Source organism: Haliotis rubra, unplaced genomic scaffold (assembly GCF_003918875.1).
Source record: "Haliotis rubra isolate DU_JTF1 unplaced genomic scaffold, ASM391887v1 Scf131, whole genome shotgun sequence".
Taxonomy (NCBI): Eukaryota; Metazoa; Mollusca; class Gastropoda; order Lepetellida; family Haliotidae; genus Haliotis; species Haliotis rubra.
Genome location: NW_025765237.1, coordinates 1,003,879 through 1,025,779, shown reverse-complemented (window position 1 = coordinate 1,025,779; position 21,901 = coordinate 1,003,879). Strand labels below are relative to the sequence as shown.

Sequence of the window (21,901 nt, the reverse complement as noted above, 5' to 3'; positions counted from 1 at the left end):
TGTTTCATACATTCATTCTCTGTACCACAAAATGTGGGGAATCACCAATCGACTAATTACCTTAATGAAACACTGGAACAGGTCTTATTACACACTGATTAGAAAAAAACGATAACCTGTAACCATAGTAACAGTGTAACTGAGACTTGACAGGAAACATGATCGCAATGACTGCCGTGTAATTCAATGTGATTTCCCTGATATATCCGTCCTGTCACTTTTCACCTGCTCCAGGAGGACAATGGCTTGAGTGTTCAAGTCAGTGATTGTAGATGGTCTAAAAGCTAGTGAGGAAGTGAGTGAATATGGTTTTACGCCGCTTTTAGCAATATTCCAGCAATATCAAGGCGGGGAACACCAGAAATGGCTTCACACATTGTGCCCATGTGGGGAATCGAACCCGGGTCTTTGACGTGACGAGCGAACACTTTACTTGGCTACCCACTGCCCCTTAAAGCTAGCAACAACACTGACCATGATAGCAGTTTGAAGAGTTCCAACAATGGGATCCGAGGAGCCTTCAGGTCTTTTTTACGGTATTTGAATCAGGAGATGCTCTTGATCTTTAACTTATAACAATAGGGTACTGAAAAGGATAACTTCATTTATTGCACACAGTGTCATTGTTTATTATACTTTCTTACTTAATCTCTCAGTAAAGGGCTCATGACATCAATCGCCAGATTGATTGTCTGGTTTGGCTTGATAAGTTAAGGACTGTGACCTCATAGCTCAAATGTAAATGGGTGCAGCGTGAAACAAGAATATTCCATGGTTCATTTTATTATGCATGTAGTTGGTCTGTTTGTGGGAACCACATATTCTCACAAACATGAGAGATGGTGTCTGTTTTTTGTAGGACCATTTAAATATATGTGACATCACTTGCCTTATTTGCATATTTGCATATTTTTCAGTTGAATGAGACAAATGTCAAGGGTGATTAAAATCCCTCAAAGACAATAAACCTGTAGGTGACACTGTCACTGTCACTGGAGGAGAACATGTGGACTGAAACCTTACATGCAATGCAAAACACAACTTTGTAGATTCTCATACCTTTCGGTATGGACTTACAGTAACAAATTATCACAAATGCAAATTCAACTTATAAAGCTGAAAAATAACGAGATGAAAAAAATCCTGCGAAATCAGAGTTCAAACGATTCACTAAAACTAAAGCAGCTGGGGTGAAAAGTGGTTTCAACATAGCACATGTGCAGTGAATAGGTTCTTGCGGCTTGAACCTGGATCCCTATACACAAACAAAGAGCCCTGAGCCTATCGGCAAATGAACCCGCCAATGAAAGTCTTCGTTACACTATGTGCACGCCCACCCGCTCTGACAGGGTTTGGTATTCCCGGTGCTTCGTTTCGAGGGTAGTAAACCCAAGTACAAAATATTGCACTTATGATTTGCGATTGTACGCTTATAATTTTCTTTATTGTTTTTTTCATAATCAGCACCCGCTGTGATATTGCTGGAATATTGCTAAAAGCGGCGTAAAACTAAACTCAGTCAGTCAGTCAGTCATAATCAGCAATGTATATTATATGGCATGAATAAATGATAATTGTGTTTCAATTATGTCTATTTTTTTGGTTGCATCTAAGCTTTAACTTTAATGTAGCAGTGCTGCATGTAGAGCTGGCTAACGAGATCAATACAGAAATATCATCCATAGGAACAAACATCAATGATTATGGATTTTAAATTGTGTCATCAAAAACATCATACACAAGTGTTTGCCACTAATATGGCAATGTCCCCCGCCGCTAAAGAAGAACGAAATATTCATAACATTACTACTTTTTATATTTCTGTCAGATAAAAGATGCCTGAAATGACTGGTGTCTGTATATCACCCAATGTAGGCTGTCAACATAACTGAAGACATTGGGTACAATGTTTTATGGCATATTGCGGTAACAAGAGTTTGAAAAGTGGTCAAAATGGCATGGTAACCTTGATAATGAGGTCAAGGTCACCAAAAGCGACTGATGTCGGTGTAATCCCCAAATGTAGGCTGTCACCAAATTTGAAAACATTGGGTACAACAGTTCATGAGATATCGCGTTAACAAGAATCGGGGCGTACGTACGTACAGACGCTGCTGAATACATAGTCCCTAGTTCCGCGTTGCGACGGGGGACAATCAACTACTGCGATGAAATAAAATTGTAATTTACTCACACAATACTTAGTTAGGTCCTCATCTATGGGCTGCGTCTAATACTCTAAATTATGTTCAGAAAGCTGTTTTTGTAGTAATCCATGCTTAAGCAGGGACTTACGGAATACGATTTCCTGCATCCTATACGCATAAAAATTGACAATGGACACAACAAAGTTTATTACCACGTACACAGGGATGCAGATAAAGTCAAAATACTTTTTGTAAAAATTCCAATCAAGTAACAATAAGTTATCAAAGAGATTGCTACTAGCTGGGTTATGGTTTCATTTGCAATTCAATTACTGTAACAATTAATGTGATGATCATGATACACAATACAATAGCAGTAACTGAATTACAACAATATTACGTCATTGTGCTAATAATATTTAAGTGTCTGGGACCCCCACGTTGTTGTCCAAGGCCCCGTTCCACAAAGCGATCGTGGCGCTAAGATGATCACAGCTCCCATACTTTCACATAGACTGACGACTGTCGTAGCACTACGATCGCTTTGAGGAACGCGGCCCAGGACCCCTGTAAAGTAAGAGTACGAGTCCAGGGACCCTCAAATACAGGACTCAAGGTAAATACCTGCATAAACATGTCACCACTCACCCATAGATAATGTAAAATGCATAAATTTGTTTTAGGCATTTTTGCTAAGGGTTACTTTTTCCCTATTTATCAATCGATCAACACTTAGTTAACGGTTTTCCCTCTGTGATCTTGTTAACAGTCAACCCCAGCTCCATGGAATGACTTCTATGCACAACAGTTATATTTGAAAATATTGTTTCCATCTATCAATGCCAATATTTGTGTTCTTTTGAAGCATATTTTTCAACTCTTTTTCATGACATCGCTGGATTTAACATTTTTAAGAATAACTTTAATTGATAAATAAATGCAACTTTTAAAAAAACACCACAAAATTAAGATATGGACCACATAAGATAAGATATTTATTGCATAGCATTCCATGAAGGAATATTCTATAAACTTCAAATATAAACACATTAGGTACAAAGATATAGAAAGGAATATATATAAGTATATATCCCTTCTTACATCACAACTTTCATCAAAGACATTTCTTATGACATAGGTTGTGAAGGACATGAAAGATTCGGACAGAATTATCAAAATCCTCTTACAATTCTCAGCATAGGCAACAAAGCATCCCAATGGACTATTTTCCTTCCACATGAAGCCCCCCCCCCCCCCTGAACTGTTGGTCAGTTGGCAACACATAACATTCCCAAGCTCATGGGACACTAACCAGGTCAAGGTCAAGGTTAGCCTGTTTACTGAAGCTCTGCAAACAAGGATCAATTATTCTGGAGTATCCCATGGCCAGTATGGATGACCAGTGCCTCAGGTCGTTGACAATCTCAGGTCATGTGAGGCCATGTAGGTTATCTGGGGACACACACACACACCAACAACAAGCTGAATACCGCTCCTGGTCTGGATGTCCATATTAGAGCAGTGAACAGGACACACGCTTGGCACTCCATGACAAACCATCGGTCATTGTATACGCTTGACTGTACATAATTAAGCCCTGGACAGTAAATATTCAGCCCTATCGATTCACTGTCACTGCTTTTCTATATAGAACTTTCTATCCAGCAATAAAACGTAAAGACTCTGGAAACTCCTGTATTAGCTGTGTGAAACATGGGAATTTTATATTTTTCGACGAATTTAGGACATCGAGCAAGCAAGATGAATTCTTGACTTCACTCTCTTCACTAAATTTTAAAAAATCTTAAGACTATTTCGGAAGATAATCAGTCAATGTCCTAGAAAATGAACTAATCTGAAACCCTGATGTTTCAAAAACTGCTATAACTTTGTATCCATTAACATTACCTTTCTAGTCTAACATCTAGTTAACAAAATGAATTTTTGTACAGAAAAAAAACAAGTATTCTGTTTTTCTTTAAAATAAAATAAAAAGGAAACCTGAAAATGAAATTAATCTCAACTATTAGTATTACATTCTTTAAAGGGCATGACTGAATTTACTTGTTTTAGAGCCAATAAGACAGACTAGTACCTTGACATCGTTGTAGAATACTTGGGGATAGACAAGGCATTCTAACAACCTGGTTACACAGTTTACAGTGCTGCTTGTTGACGTCCAGTCTATACCCAGTTGAGTGAGTCCCCATACAATCAGTGACAAACTGATAGAAAAACCATGACAAGAAGACCTATCCTGCTCAACACTTTAACCAACACTTCAACTAACACTTAGTCTTTGACAACTAAGGACGATGGGGTAGCCTAGTGGTTAAAGCGTTCGCTCATCATGCCGAAGACCCGGGTTCGATTCCCCACATGGGCAAAATGTGTGAAGCCATTTCTGGTGTCCCTCACCGTGATATTGCTGGAATATTGCTAAAAGCGACGAAAACTAAACTCACTCACTCACTCTTTGACACTAAGTCTTTGCCTTTGAAAATTTTAACGCTTAGTCCCTAAAACTATAATACTGATACAAGCATATAACATAGTTCAGAGACTGTGAGGCAGACAACTTTGCCCAGTAAACCCGTCCTAAGAAAGTCTCCACTGATGAAAAATTCATTTGCAAATATTCCCAAGGATTTACAAATCTAATTTATAAAATAACATACTGTCCTAGTCAGAACTCATTCTCTAAACATTAGGTAGATTACATGGACTTAACGAAAATACAGAAGGCATAATAAATCACGTTTCAGAGCTCGTGACTTGAGGTTGTAGGTCCATTAACATGAAAAACCTATTCTTAACTGCCCTGAGAACCATGACTACAAAACAGCAAAAAAAGTTCTTGAGACAAGGGGACTGGATCAGTGACCCTGAAAAAATCCCCAACAATAGCACGACCATTTCTGAGCAGTGATGTTCTCTCCTTCTCCCCTAAACCCATCACTTAAACAGGCTATGGGCCACTGAACCCAAGTGACTCCGCCCCAATGTTAATTGCCGACAGAACATGAATGCCTGTAAACAGGTCAAGAAGATGGAGAAATAACAATCTGTTCATGATGGCTCAGCTGGCAAAAAGCAGCTTTATCATGTTGAAAAACACTGCATTCCCTCAGAGTGCCTGCTCAGAAATACGGACAGCTGGAACAGGACCAAGCATCTAAATATTGACGCAACCATTAATCTTGTTTGTCGACATGGCCATATTACACGATGCTAACGGATTCAGTCCTGTTCCTGAACGTCTCTCCATCAGATGCCTGAGCAGAGTTTGAAATTAAGTACACCATTCTAGAGGTTGTTGTCATGGACCTGGTGTCAAAGGAAGCACCAAGATACAAATACTTTAGACATCAAGGTCCCAGGACATCCTCATCTTTGAACGTCCCAACAGCAACAAATCAGAGGACCCCAGGATGAAACTGATTCTTTTAGACTCCAAAAGCAACAAACCTGATGGCCTTCCCCACATGCCCACTACACACCCCCATCAAGATGACCTGAGGATCAAGTCCCCGACCCCTTCATGACAAACCTACCCTCCAACCCTCTAACATGACCGGGAGTAGATGTGATTGCCCTGTCTGGTACTGTTCTGTCAATATACAAAACAAGTGCCTGTCTGGTGCTGTTCTGTTCTGCTGTTCAATATACAAAACAAGTGTCCTGTCAGGTGCTGTTCTCTCAATATACAAAACAAGTGCCCTGTCAGGTGCTGTTCTCTCAATATACAAAACAAGTGTCCTGTCAGGTGCTGTTCTCTCAATATACAAAACAAGTGTCCTGTCAGGTGCTGTTCTCTCAATATACAAAACAAGTGCCCTGTCTGGTGCTGTTGTCTGCTGTTCTCTCAATATACAAAACAAGTGTCCTGCCAGGTGCTGTTCTCTCAATATACAAAACAAGTGCCCTGTCAGGTGCTGTTCTCTCAATATACAAAACAAGTGCCCTGTCAGGTGCTGTTCTCTCAATATACAAAACAAGTGTCCTGCCAGGTGCTGTTCTCTCTATATACAAAACAACGGCCCTGCCAGGTCCTGTTCTCTCAATATACAAAACAAGGGCCCTGTCAGGTGCTGTTCTCTCAATATACAAAACAAGGACCCTGTCGGGTGCTGTTCTCTCAATATACAAGCATATAATATGGTGTGTAGAGGAAGATTGACAACTGGTATTTGTAGGACACACACTGACGGTTTGAATTTGATCCTTGGTGGTTGTACAGTGTAAACATGTAGTAGTAGTAGTAGCAGCCAGAGTAGTGGTTGTAGTAGAGGTTGTAGCAGCAGCCACTGTAGTAGTAGTAGTGAGTGAGTGAGTTTAGTTTTACACTGCTTTTAGCAATATTCCAGCAATATCACAGCGGGGGGACACTAGAAATGGGTTTGACACATAAGAGGAATCCAGTGAGGAATCCAGGCGCGTAGCAAGCCAATTTTTACGTGTAAGCCCGATAAGTTGCAAAGCTTTATATTTAGATAGTATTGAGGGCTTGCCCAACCTTTTCAGCAAAAATCATGTGTAAGCCCAGGGTTTTTTTATAATGGTAGCTACGCCCCTGGAATCAAACTTGGGTCTTTGGCAGGACAAGTTACCTTAACCACTGAGCTACCTATCCCCTACCCCCATAGTAGAAGTCGTAGTAGCAGTACGTAGTAGTAGTAGTAGCAGCAGTCATATTTAGTGTAGCTGGACGATCACAAGTCAACAAACTACCTAGACTAGTTAGATCACGACGAAACCTGATCAATGACAAGTCAAATTGTTCCATGCATAAAAATTATACGGCAATACACCAAACACCTGTGGCATAACCTTTTAGGATTATAAATATTTTACATTTATAGAGCAAACCCTGCAATTAAAACAACACAACATTAGAACATAATCCTCTTTATAAAATAATATTTCAGATACTATATTTTTAAGATGACTGCATCAGAATGCATCTTGTTATGTTATCGGGTACATTTTAACTATGTCACTGGTAGGGGAACATGTGCACTGCACAGTTGATTGCTATTTCCGGCGCTGTATACGAGACAGTTACACATGGTAATCTTAATCCCTGCATATAAGACAATGCCTAGCAAAAACAAATTAGAACTAAATAGGTAAATTATCTTGTCTAGTCATGTTTAAGTGCAAATTTGACTTCTGACAATGTCATCTTCTCCTGTTTGTTCACACGTAGCGATATGATGTCGTTTTCTTACCCCCTGAAAAAAAGTTTGATGAAAGTGTAACCCATAGATAAGCCGACCCTCTTCTATATACTGCTATTTTTTATCCTCAAAATTCGGTTTATCTACTTTAATACACGGTAGTAGTACTGGAATCAGATGACTGGATGTCTCCAATGAAATCGTATTCCTTTGAAGTGTGCTGATGGGTAGCTGATATAGAAGTTATCCAATCTTATGTTATGAAATACATGAACAAACACAAACAAATGTATCACAGAACTGAATCAAATCAGATCTGATTCTTGTTACTCAGGCACCAAACCGGGTGTTAAACTAACGAGGATAATACTTCTTACAGGTATACAGGTATACCACAACAGCTGACTGACTGAGTTTGGTTTTACGCCGCTTTTAGCAATATTCCAGCAACATCACGGCAGGGGACACCAGAAATGGGCTTCACACATTGTGCCCATGTGGGGATTCGAACCAGGGTCTTCGGCGTGACGAGCTAACGCTTTAACCATTAGGCTACCCCACCGCCCCATATATCACAACAGGCTGTTCAAACTATACATACTGCAACATTGTTCAGAGCTGGTATATTGGGTAAAAAATATAAAAAGTTTTGTGATTATCTCTAAGATATAATTTCCGATATACAGAGACTTTCAGTCACAACTGATGTTTCCCTTCATGATTAATTGACAAATGGCACACTTTACATTCTATACATTGTATCAAAAAAGAAAAAAATAATCCATAACTATCCAACCTAATTTTGAGACTACTGTTATAAGAACTATAACATTAATTTCCGGGCACGAGTATGTAGAAAATAGGATCTGCATTTTCAATCAGTGTCATTCACGGTCAAACACTTTAGCTCCCAATATACCGCTATATGCATCACAGTATGGTTACCTGTATTGCAATATAGTACAATACATTTGATTTGCCAACACACAACCCTATCATTTGGAACAGCTACTAGTCATATCCAATTAACTGGCAGTTCATTTCATACTACTGGTTTTTTAAATCTGAATTGACGATAAAGATGTCACTTCTTGCATATTGGCCTGATTTCGTATTGCAATATCCAGCAATAATTATTAATGCATTCTGATACATACTACATATAGCATTTAATAATAGTCCATTTATATTGCGCATTTATCCATGCACATTGCATGTTCAAAGCGCTGACATATTACCCCTGGTCAACTAGTACAGAACACTCCCTGTGGAGAATAAAACCGGTCGCCTGTCAGGCACTCAAGGTTCAAATTCATGCTACCATCGTATCATACCAGGTACCCAATTCTACTGCTGGGTGGACAGCGGCAATTTTGAACAAACTCACTTGCCTAAGGTGAGACCACATGTATCACATGTGCTTCGTTGTGGGGCAGGACTGAAGTCCTAATAACTCTCAGGAGTCAAGCTGCCAAACACCGTCACCCATCCAAGGACTCTCTGCACCAACGCTGCATATCTTCAACTGATTTTGACTAGTGGTGTTTCGATTAAATGAAATAATCGAGGATTGGTCACAGTGACCAAACGACCAAGCAATCGATCACATTTTCTCATAATTAAACACAAACGATTTTGGAGCTACTGTTTTAGTGTTTGAAACGCTTGCCGACGGAATATGTTTTCAGAAGTTGCTAGGGCCAGAAAACGTGATTAATTCTTAGAAAACTCACTTCACTAACTGAAAAGTCATGACTGAATATTTTTTGAGGACTCTGGAAGGTTTATGTTCATGGTGTGTTCGTCATCACTTTACATTGGATTTCAACTGCATCACTTTACATTGGATTTCAACCAAATCCCAACACTAATTGACTAGTAATTGTGACCTGATCTCCATGCACAGAACCACACACCCATTTCCTACATTGGCTGTAGTTTGGACGTGTAATGCATACAAGGTGCTTTCCTCCAAACACAATCAAGTTGATGTCCACCATTTCAATTTTTCTTTCAATGATTTATAAATTTTTCATTTGTTTAAATTCTGCAAGAAAGAATAAATCTAGATTTAGCAAATTTCGACAGCATTACTATTGCTAAGTAAGTCATTTTGAGGCAGTATGGGGAGTGTGTTTTCCTCACCATGTTTAAGATGATGCATTAGATTTGTGAATATCTTATTTATTTACTTTCTGACCCAATTGGGTTTAATTGCTGTTAGGTTTTAGAATAGTTTTTCAAATGTATATTTGGGATGACGAATTTCGGACAATTTTATTTCAAATTGATCAATGCAATCCCCCCATTCAATGACACAATATTAAGTTTTCAGCTGAAAATAGATTTTCCTGTTGCCATCCCTGATATTTGGGGGTTTATTTTGTTTTAGTTTTAATTTATTTCAGTGTTCACTAAAAAAAGAATGAATAATGTCCCTAATGCTTGTTTTAGATATTTGAACATGTTGGAAGTAATGCTATACATACTCCACAATCCTGCAATACATGGGTAACTGACTATGATACAAGGCAGCTGGTAATTCATACTGTCATCAGCAATGTTTGTTTTGGTATCAAAATGACCAAATATATTTCTATGGACAACCAAGTTGGTCAAGAATGCACCAGCATGTGAAACATGTCGTGGCAATATTGACTGCATATTGGGGATACGGCTGTGGTGTTCATAATAATCACAAAACTTCTTATGTTCTGCAACTGACTCAAAATGACTTACTTAGCAATAGTAATGCTGTCGAAATTTGCTAAATCTAGATTTATTCTTTCTTGCAGAATTTAAACAAATGAAAAATTTATAAATCATTGAAAGAAAAATTGAAATGGTGGACATCAACTTGATTGTGTTTGGAGGAAAGCACCTTGTATGCATTACACTATTGCTAAGTAAGTCATTTTGTGTCAGTATTACAGTCACATAAATATGAAAACTGACAAACTACACGAGACTCAATCTGAGCATAATGTAAAAACCAATATTTTGGATGTTGTAGATGGATTGTTGGTGAAACCAGGGAGGTTCAGAGCTTCCTCCCTTAGGACAGGTTCAGAGCTTCCTCCCTTAGGACAGGTTCAGAGCTTCCTCCCTTAGGACAAACGATGATGGTGAGGAATTTCAGTTGCAGAACATAAGAAGTTTTGTGATTATTATGAACACCACAGCCGTATCCCCAATATGCAGTCAATATTGCCACGACATGTTTCACATGCTGGTGCATTCTTGACCAACTTGGTTGTCCATAGAAATATATTTGGTCATTTTGATACCAAAACAAACATTGCTGATGACAGTATGAATTACCAGCTGCCTTGTATCATAGTCAGTTACCCATGTATTGCAGGATTGTGGAGTATGTATAGCATTACTTCCAACATGTTCAAATATCTAAAACAAGCATTAGGGACATTATTCATTCTTTTTTTAGTGAACACTGAAATAAATTAAAACTAAAACAAAATAAACCCCCAAATATCAGGGATGGCAACAGGAAAATCTATTTTCAGCTGAAAACTTAATATTGTGTCATCAAATGGGGGGATTGAATTGATCAATTTGAAATAAAATAGTCTGAAATTCGCCATCCCTAATATACATTTGAAAAACTATTCTAAAACCTAACAGCAATTAAACCCAATTGGGTCAGAAAGTAAATAAATAAGATATTCACAAATCTAATGCATCATCAAACATGGTGAGGAAAACACACTCCCCATACTGCCTCACCCCACACTTTGCACTTCTCAGATCAGCAAGCACCATTTTAACAGTTAAATTATACACTCCCTTAGGATACAGAACACAAAAGAATGTCAGATTTGGACATGTGACAAGCATGACAGAGTGTGATCATTCCTCTGTGAGTGAATGCATTGGCACAGGAGATTATTCCATTATAACATGCCAACACTACGAGAATAGGGATCAACTAGCCAATTTACTGTGTAGGTCTCTACGAGGAGCTTCATAATCCAGATTGTTACTTAACACAATACACACATTGTACATGCTCAATTCAGCAAGCTATTTAGATAATTAATAGATTTTATGATACCAATTCACGACACCATCACCTGTGATTGCGTTTTGTTTGTACAATACACAAATGTCACACAGCATACTAGTATAAAGTATGACTGACTGACTGAGCTTGGTTTTACGCTGCTTTTAGCAATATTCCAGCAACATCACGGCGGGGAACACCAGAAATGGGCTTCACACATTGTACCCATGTGGCGATTCGAACCTGGGTCTTCGGCCGTGACGAGCCAACGCTTTAACCACTAGGCTACCCCACCACCCCGTAGAAAGTATGAAAACTTGGAAACATATACTACGTATATGTTGAAGCTGTTGTTCAAATGGACAAAATGTACCCACTGTGGACATTGACTGCTGGCGTTCAACCTTTCCATTGTTTCAATATGATGTGGTACCGATGCTATTACCGGGGATTTCATCCAGCATCCTCCATATATTAAAACTGATAATAGATACAGAGCTACAGATAAGGGCCGTACAGCCGTAATGTACGCCTAAAAATCAATGAAATACGGCGTAATATAAGATTTCAACATATCATGTACACACATAAATACCTTTGTATGTCTAACATATATGAAGTTTAATAGCTGAAAAGTTGTTTAATATCATAAATAACAAACCACATCACCAACTCGCTCACACAAAAACATGTCAGTACTCCTTCAAAATTATCAGTACACCTCCACTTGCAATATGAGGTGTAAGTACCCCCACACCCTCAAAAGTTATCTGGAGCCCTAAGAACCATAAAAACGTGGCACATTTGCAACAATGCAAGACTGGGTATGAAACCTCATATTTCATAATTTGCTGCCACTTAATATTAATTTCTGTATGTAATCAGTCAAAATATATGAAACTATCAAAATGCCACATGATGTTCAAGTACTTGTACAACAGTTTCAATTAAGAAACTCAATATCCATTTTTCAATCAACTGCCTCTGTCCTCATGTGCAGTCTTACTTTGCCATGCCGTGTAGAAGCAAATTTTCGGAAATTCTTTTATGCTCCCAATTTGTAGTTGAGGGACCCTAGCCTGGAACCCAGTAGAGCTGTGTATCGTGGCCTAAGTGGCGAGACGATATATCCCGATACTAGTTTAATGAGGCGAGACGATATATCATGAAAGTATTGGCAAGGAACCTGCGAGACGATTATCATCACGATACAGTGATGGCGATACGATACTTATCCCGATACTTTACAATCCTAAAAACAGGACATATATGATAGATAAAATGACTGAATCTTCATTTGTTATTCAGCACAACATGTGTTCCATTCACACACACTTAAAAGGCTGTTCATGTAATAAAGTTTCAGCATTTAATGCTTAAGAAAGTACAATCAAACATATTCAGTACACCTTGCTCTAGGTTTCCCTTGGAAAGTTGTGTTTCTGCACCAATGCTTGCACAGGCAATTTATACAGTAATTTATACCAGAATCACTGCAAAAAACTCATAAGTATGCTTTCTAAATTTTATCTTCTCTTTCTTAACAAAGCTAAGACATCGTTCATAGTTGTTAATAAATGGTGTTTGTCAAACAACTAAAACATGTTTCAATTACTTAAAGACAAGTCTTTACAGTTCACAGAGATTGTTCACATGCTTTCACTGATACACTAACTCCTTTGTTCATGTAACAAAGCTGTCAGACACAAACAAATTCCTTTTAGGTTCAGTTTGTTTTTAAAATTCAGAAAAATTTCAAAGAGACTCCCTTCCTATTACTTATGCAATACTCCCTACAACTTTAAGTAATATTTAAGTAGTATGGGGATATATCGTCTCTTGTGGCGATACATCGATGTATCATGGACCCTCGCGATATAAATATCCTGATATATTGCCTAAACATGTTTTGTATCGATGCACTCGTATCGCGTAGTTGACGATGCAAACATCGATACTATCGATGAATCGTTACACCACTAGAACCCAGCACTGAATTATCACTTGTATAATAAGAATACTTTTCAACCATCATGGAAAGTCATTGAATCTCTTTTTACTCAAGTTAAAAAGTAAGTAGTTGTAATATTAAACTTTAAGTTTGCCCTTTTCTCTGAAATTCTTAATACCCCTATTCAACTTCTGAATTCTAAAGCTCAGTTCATGAATCGAACTGTGAATTCAGCCTGTCCATTAGACTAACAACTAGTCTCTGAAATGAACATATTTTACTGTAAAAAGTTCATAGTAAAAAAAATAAAATATAATGAAAAGGAGCCCTGAGACTTTCTTCATTTTCAGAAGAAGCTGAGGAAATCTAGACTTGCCACATTTTCTAGACTTGTGTGGGCTTTCTTTGATATATTTGCTTCAGGGTCTGTATGAGAGACTACCTGTCCATATGCTCATTAACATAGTATTTATCTAGTTAAGTTGTTACGCCTGAATCTATCACTGAATTTACATTGTAAAGTCACATAGTACCGGTATATGTCGGTTTGTAAAACTCTTCGGCATAGAATGTTTTTGTGGCATGTGGAATTCATTTTAACTGCAGCTGCCTGAAGAGATTGATAATGGAAGTATTGTCGATGAGAGGAATTATTAATGAGGACATTGTGTCAATAATAGCTTACATAAACTTCTGTGATGACATAAAGTTTCAATTTACCTAAACATGTGTGCTAAAGACAGATTACAACCTGCCAATCAAATTGTACACACAAAATACACACGTCACTTGGAGTTGTCAGTCACCAATGCATAAATCATGTCTCATCACTCAATAGTGATGAGAAAAATGTTGATTTTTTCCCCAATATTTATCAATAATCAATATTTAAGTGATGATTATTGCTCTCTATCACCTATATTGATGGCCTGCCTCAGGGGTGGAAATAACTTTAAAATTGCTAGTGTACTCCGGTACAGTGGCACATGTAAAATCACTTGCCCTGATCATTTTTCCACTATACCGGCCGTTGTCTTGTTGAATTTTAAAATAAACAACATAATTAACATTGGAAAGTCAACTGGACACCTGTACAGTGTGATATACCGGTACAAATTTGCTTGCCCGACAGAAAAACCACTGGACTCGGGCGTCGGGCAATGGGTTATTTTCACCCCTGCTGCCTCCATTTTAACTGATCACTATGCTCTTAGAACAGTGCTGTGGCACAAATACAAACCTAAGTCCTCATCTTTATGAGAAGTCGGAGTCTAGTCCAGGTTCAGATCATCGTAGTCCTTACAATGCAAAATGATGCTGGATAATAGTTTGAGCTAGACGACCCCAAAATGTTTGCCACCAATTGCAGTAAATGTTTAACCATGGAAATATTCTCACTTTGTACTAAACTGACACAAACAAGATTTACAGCTATCCCTTTCAAACCTATGTTTAATGTATGACATATTAAATGAGATACGTCTCTTGCATTGTGAGTGACTGTTTGTGGTACCCTGCATGGCGGAGCATGGGTTTCCTCGATCTGCTTTCACCCTCGTGCTCACCCAGCTGCTGGCCAGGATCCATCCTGCAGGAGGATCTGAGCACAGCATCCCCCTCACGCGGACTGGTCAATATCATGAACTGTGGCAGAGTATTGATCGGTACAACTCGTTTGCGTTACAGTTCTCTCGGGCATTAAAGCAGTGCTCACTAAAACAATGGATGATCGCTTATTGTCAATATTAAATGATATTACACATGTATTAGGTGTTCTGGTTGTCGTAACAGGATCGCGGTACCTGTGGAGTTAACGGTTATCATTTTCATCTGCTTGTTAAAACAATGGAATAATCACACGGTGCCGGTGTCACCATCTGCAAGCTCAACATACTGACACGGCAATCAATCTCCTTCACTGAACTGAGTAATTTCCTCACATGTGATCTATATCATCAGTGGTTCAAATTAAGAGTCCCGGTGTCCTTCAGATTGGATCTAAGTACCCAGAATTCTTCATTTTTTAAATCGGCCACTGACACCCTGCAATTCATGCCTAATTTCAAACACTGCCTGTAGTTCTAATGAACACAATTTATAACTGACTGACTGAGTTTGGTTTTACGTCGCTTTTAGTAATATTCCAGCAACATCACGGCGAGGGACACCAGAAATGGGCTTCACACATTGTACCCATGTGTGGATTCGAACCCGGGTCTTCGGCGTGAGGAGCCAATGCTTTAACCACTAGGCTACCCCACCGCCCCTCACACAATTTATAAAGGACACAAATAATACACATCTCTCTGTACATTTCCGTTGGTTAAATTGTTTTCAGGTCAACGTATTATAATTAATTTTGGTACAAAAAAAATAAGAAATGATTTCCACATTAATGAATCAGTACCAGAAATACACAATTCATCAATGATTACAGATCAACTGAAAGTTCAAATAAGAACCATCTTCAGGGACAAAAACATACTTTCCATCACGAAACAAAAACGTAAATTAACCAGACAGCAAGAAGGATGGATTGCTGAACAACAAAACATTTCAGTACATCTGAGTATTTAGAGGACCCACTGACAGACTACTTTACGCCGGAAAAGGAAATGGCAAAAATAGACATGTAAATCAATTGCCATTGGTAGCTAGCATTTACTAGGGTACTCTAAACAGCATGATAATTGTAAATTGTCATTGACATCTTGAGCATCGATCTACAACTTGGATATGATGAAATGTCACACAACCTGACCACCTGATCCAGTCAGTCGACTCTTATGACAAGCATAGGTTGCTGGAAACCAATTCTAATATTCTTCACTCTAATTTCATGACGTGAGACTATTTGTAAGACACACAATGACAGTGCTACAGATAACTTTTTTTGTCATTGAGCTATGTACTCGCTTGTGTGGATTTCCTAATTTTCTTTTGAGTAACCAAACAAATTGTACCCACCTCACTCAAACTCATTTGTGCATTTTGCCATTTTCCATTAATTCTAAAAATATAATAAAGTTTAAATGTTGGTTTACATGTTTGTTGCATATTTGATCTGTGATATGGGAAACTATAAGAAAGGCTCCAAGTTGCCAAGTTCAGGTGCTGAAATAGATAATCTGAACCTCTCAATATACCTCAGTTATTTTATCTATTTTTGTTTGTACGCATGTAATATCAAATTTATTGAGTATTTACAAAACTTCAAGCGTACCTGTACGCAATAGACTTAATAGGAATTGAATTTTCACACAAATATTTGCAAAATTTACGCAGATACACAGCTTATCTGTACCTCTGCAAAAATAGAAATGTATCACTCACTCTCACAATACACGAGAAACAAACACAGAGACACACATAATTATACACAAAATACACCTGGGGATTATATATTGAAAGGGGGATTATGTATATAAAGGGGGATTATATATTTAAAGGGGGATTATCAACCTGAATGAGAGGAGGCAAACTTTCAAACAATAACTATCACATCAGTCTACCCTGACATTACCATTGCAAGTATTGTTGTTTACACACCTAAATATCAAGGGCCACACCACCCCATGAATGAGTACCCCTGTTGTACACATAACAACAGCTCTATCTGGGTTACCTACATGTATATATTGCAGAAGACATGAAATGTAACAAGAATGTCATTGACATATTACCAACTCAGGAAGATACAGAAAACTGACCTTTCCACTCACATGACAAAGACCTGTTTGTTTATTCATCTCACAACAAGTTTTAACAAGTAACAGACACCTTTAACTTACACACCACTGAACACAACCCATGCCCCACTGCATGCTATTTGTACAACTGATATTTTCACTCTGTAAATGTAAGATTGTCATAGATGTACTCTGTAATGATATTTCTAAACAATGTCTTAATGAATGGGTAGACAAGCATCTAGTCTCAGAAATGAACATATTTCACAGAAAAAAAACGTGTTCCTAAATTATAATTATAAAAAGGAGCCTAGAGACTTTCTTCCTGAAACTGTGGTTATCTAGACTTGCCATTAATTCTAGACTTGCATGGGCTCTCTAGAATATACTTGTTTCAGGGTCTGTATGTCAGACTAATGAATGGGGAAAGCCTGTGCGTTCAGCAACCAGCAGTGTTGTCCAATGTAATGTACTGATAGTTTGTATTTTTCAATCTCAAACACAGAGCATAAATAATCACAAAAAAACTATTAAAATTCTCATCTTTTGTCAGAAGAGTATTATAAATTACACAAAAAATTAGTCCGAAAAAAAATATCATTTCCGGATGGCGTATATGTCAATATTTACATCATCCACTTGTTTAAAAACATTTTAAGATACAAAAAACACAATAGTGATAATATAACAACATCCGTTATCATCACTGTAAACACTGGTGTCAAACATGGCATGGTGGCACAACACCCCCTGTACCAGATGGCAACATGACACATCGGCATGAATGGAAGTGATTAGGCTAATGACAGTAATTAACAATGAGTGTGGGAGTAGATAAGCTGGTGATGCAAGGTGTAATATTTTGACTACAGGTGCTGTGATTGTGTAATCATTTATAACCACACTGCTCTATTGATTAAGTGATTTGTTTGTTTTGATTGTGGAGCCTCAACCCTGATACAATGTTTTGATTGTTCTGCATGTTGTAACATCACGTTGCGCGCTGTGTTTATAGTCGATTTAACACTAACAGGTCTGTTTTTACTGCTGGGAAGAATTTGACGCGCAAAAGAATGTTGATGTAGACTTTTTTGGGCCTGCGTACTTACCCCGGTCCTGAGGACTCCCTTCGGTAACCTCAGTAATCCACAAAGTTAATAGTATCGATATCCAGTATTTGGGGGGCAGCATATTTGCCCAGCGTTAGGTTTTACAACTTTGTGTATATCCAAGATGATGTATTGAGGGATTCATGGGGCCACCTAAAACTTCACACCGGTCGACCTGGAACAGAAAGGGGAGAAAATGGCGACCTCACTCGTGTAAACAACCTCATCTCTCTCAAGCAATTTTTACATTAGTAAAACGCACCGTGGTTAGTAACGTGTCTAGCACTGAGTTTTAGTGCTGTCCATGCCCCCAGCAAGAGTTATGACAGTCTAGATTTGAAAGACGTCCAAATGCAAGATAGAATCACACCAAAACATCATCGGAGTTCTCCTTCCCCTGGGTCACCGTAACAAAGATGGCGCGGACCGGCCGTGGATCATGCGGGTAAAGCTTTTCGTCCGCTGCGTGTTACGGGAAACAATCCAGCATAACAGTACTAGCCACCCCTTCTACATTAACCAACAACTGTCCGTCCAGCCCAGTTACACGTCCATGACGTACCTAATCAAAACATGCTTAGATTCACATGGAACAAATGGTACCAACACATTTAGCAGTAACCCAGCTTAGGTAGCCCACAACATTGAAATGCCGAAAAAACGGTGCAGTACTCACCACGTGTAGACTCAATTCCTAACGTGCAAGCTGTGAGATGGCGAGTAAAATCCACTACAACAACAGTTGAATCCAAAACAAAACAGTTAAATCAGCGAGCTGTCAGCCCAAGCTCTACACATATAGCGATACGCTGTGCGGCGCAGTGTTGTCATTTTCATCGAGGTTAATTAACCCCATTCCATAAAAGGAATTCTGACGTCATGACCTCATATCGCAGCGCCATCTATTGAGCGGAATTGGGACAAGCACTTGCTGTGTGACTCAGCTCGGAGTTTCCAGGTCGATAGAAAATACTATAATGTTGATTTGTTCACTTAACACTGTGTTAACGTTCACCCTGAAAAGAGTGAATCTACGTGATCGAGAATGTTTTATTAATGTGAACAGATTAATTAAATTGATTCGAACCAAACACTCGATAGAACGTCAACAATGCCAAGACGCCGCTCAGAATTTCACTATCAACATTTGTTTTGTTTCGAGATTAACAGCGATGGAAAGTTTACCTTTTTTTTTTAATCAATTATGCGTTACATTTCTAGCGTTCACAGATTTATTTTTCGAGAATGCCATTGCAATTGGATGTTTGGGTTTTTACCATTTTGGGGCACGTAAGCATTATAGGACGTTTCTTTGAAAAAATAAACCCTGTATTTGTTAATCATGCGTTAGTACTTAAACATTACATTTGGGGCGCAAGTTATCTGAATTTGTATGAACCGTTTCATTTCCACATAAAGAACTTTTGTGCACTGGTTCAATATAGCATCTGCATAATACTCATTGTATGCCCTACCCAACGAAGACCTGTGTTTTGATCGTAACTAATATCTTTTTGTTCACTCACTCACAAGAAATTTAAGTTGTATGGTAACTCTCTCTCTCTCTCTCTCTCTCTCTCTCGCTCTCTCTCTCTCTCTCTCTCTCTCTCTTCTCTCTCTCTCTCTCTCTCATTATTTATTTTCTCCTATCTTGAACTTCTTTCCTCACATAACAAATTTTCTCCTGAAACAATTTTATTTGAAGTACAGAGTGAGTGAGTTTAGTTTTACGCCGCACTCAGCAATATCCTAGCTATATGGCTGCGGTCTGTAAATAATCGAGTCTGGAAAAGACAATCCAGTGATCAACAGCATGAGCATCTATCTGCGCAATTGGGAACCGATGACATGTGTCAACCAAGTCAGCGAAACTGACCACCCGATCCCGTTAGTCGCCTCTTACGACAAGCATAGTCGCCCTTTCTTTTCGACCTATTCTACCCCGGATCTTCACGGGTCTTGAAGTACAGAAGTACAACTTACTATTAACACACAGTTTCGGGGGTGAATTATTATTGTTGCATAAATAATGAAACTGAGGACACAATCATTAAAATACCGGGTACTGATTATTTTTTGACAAAATGTTCATTCTAGTTAGAAATAGCAACACGTAAGCCAATTCAACAATATGGTCTTACATATTGCGTAGTTGTAGTTCGCTTGGCATCTGTTTCCCTTCTGGTAGGTGAGAGTAATGGTACCTTTTTATCTGCAAGACAGGAAACTGAAACCCATAATGTCTTGCACCACACTGATTATATGAATTGAAATAAATATAAAACGTAATAAGAGATAATGATTGATAAATATATACATTAAACCAATTCATAAGTACCATTCACATTACTTTCAGTGTAACATTGATCTACATACTACAAGCTGATGTCTATGACAAGTAGTTCAAAGCATTTCCTTCATCCTGAAGTAATAACTCGCCATCATCTTGGTTAGTTCACGAGGACTGGCACCGGCGTCGGGGCCGAAACAACACCTCCATGACATCTTATACACCAAGAGACCCTGGTGTCTGACATATTTTACAACCATGGCAGGTTCAAAGAATCCTATGAGTTTAAAAGTTTAAAGTTAATTGTTTTCATCGCTGTACTTGTCGGAGAGAATACCAGACATTCAATAAATCGCTGTTTTCCTCGTCATTTGTTCCAGTGTGGTGCACTCGAGACATATGGTATGTCACTTCACCCGTGCACCTATATGTCAGTTAATTCTGGGTACAAAGTGCATAATGCATGTCCATGAACAATTAATGAACAATTCCATTTGAACCAACTCCACATTTATGAATCTTTCGCCCTCATTGACACGTCTATTTCAATACGAGATACACAACCTTCTTTATAAAAAAAAAGCTATTGAGCCAATTCTCAGTTGAATTTATAGGATATCAGATAGAATGAAACACAAATATTCCCATTCATAAACGAATTAATTATCAGCCTTCTTGTCAGTAAACATGTACTTGTTGAATACGCCGGATGTCTTCCACTGAAGGCCGCCCATCAGTCTGAGGTTCACGCTTACAGCGGGCTCACGTCGCACTGGCGACACCAAGGTTGCCTTAACAAGTCACACTGTCATGAATTTACAAAGCGTTCCTTTGTCTGAAGTCTGACATAAATTACAAGATTAAACCATTTGGCCACGACTGAACATTTATTCTTCTAATACCGACTTACATAATAAACTTGTTTTGCCAGGTGGACTTGAAACGGAGAAATGGGCATTGGAGGCGACTCACCTGGTAGTGTACCTGTGTCATTAACAACACACTGAGTGGCATATAGTCCGAAAATAAGGTTGCAAGATAAGACTAGACTGACTGACTGACTGAGTTTTTTTCATCGAGTTCTTTTTCAACTTTATAAGTTGATCGAATTTGCATTTTTGATAATTTGTTACTGTAAGTCCATACCGACAGGTATCAGAATCTGCAAAGTTGTTTTTTGCGTTGCATGTGACATTTCAAGAACAAGCGTAATAGGGCGAGGAATGGTCGATGGTCTGTACTGTATGAATGTACATAACTTGTTTGAGTGGCATATTATTATTAGAAGCTGGGACGTACAAAATTAACAAACTTTACGGATAACAACTTCTTTATTACGAGAGTGCGACGTTTCGATACAGGTTCTTGTACCGTTGTCAAGCAGGAATGTAACATACATTGGTGGCAAAGTATAAATACTGAGTGTAACAAAGAAAACAAGGTAATTAACACAACAGGGGGGGCTTAGAGGTGATGAAGCCAGTGAAGCCTTCCCCCATTGTCTACCCACTGGC

The 21,901-nt window shown here is 38.4% G+C and overlaps 1 protein-coding gene across 1 annotated transcript in view; it reads right to left on the bottom strand.

Moving 5' to 3' along the window:
- Nucleotides 1-18,932, bottom strand: part of LOC124267449 (transforming growth factor beta receptor type 3-like) — a 91,250-nt gene extending 72,318 nt beyond the window's left edge. The window contains exons 1-2 of the mRNA XM_046702371.1: nt 18,774-18,932; nt 18,098-18,272 (exon numbers count right to left, since the gene is read on the bottom strand). Of these exons, the coding sequence (XP_046558327.1) occupies nt 18,098-18,179 (82 nt within the window). The 5' untranslated portion in view covers nt 18,180-18,272; nt 18,774-18,932. The remainder of the gene's footprint in view (nt 1-18,097; nt 18,273-18,773) is intronic.
- Nucleotides 18,933-21,901: the final 2,969 nt, after the last annotated feature.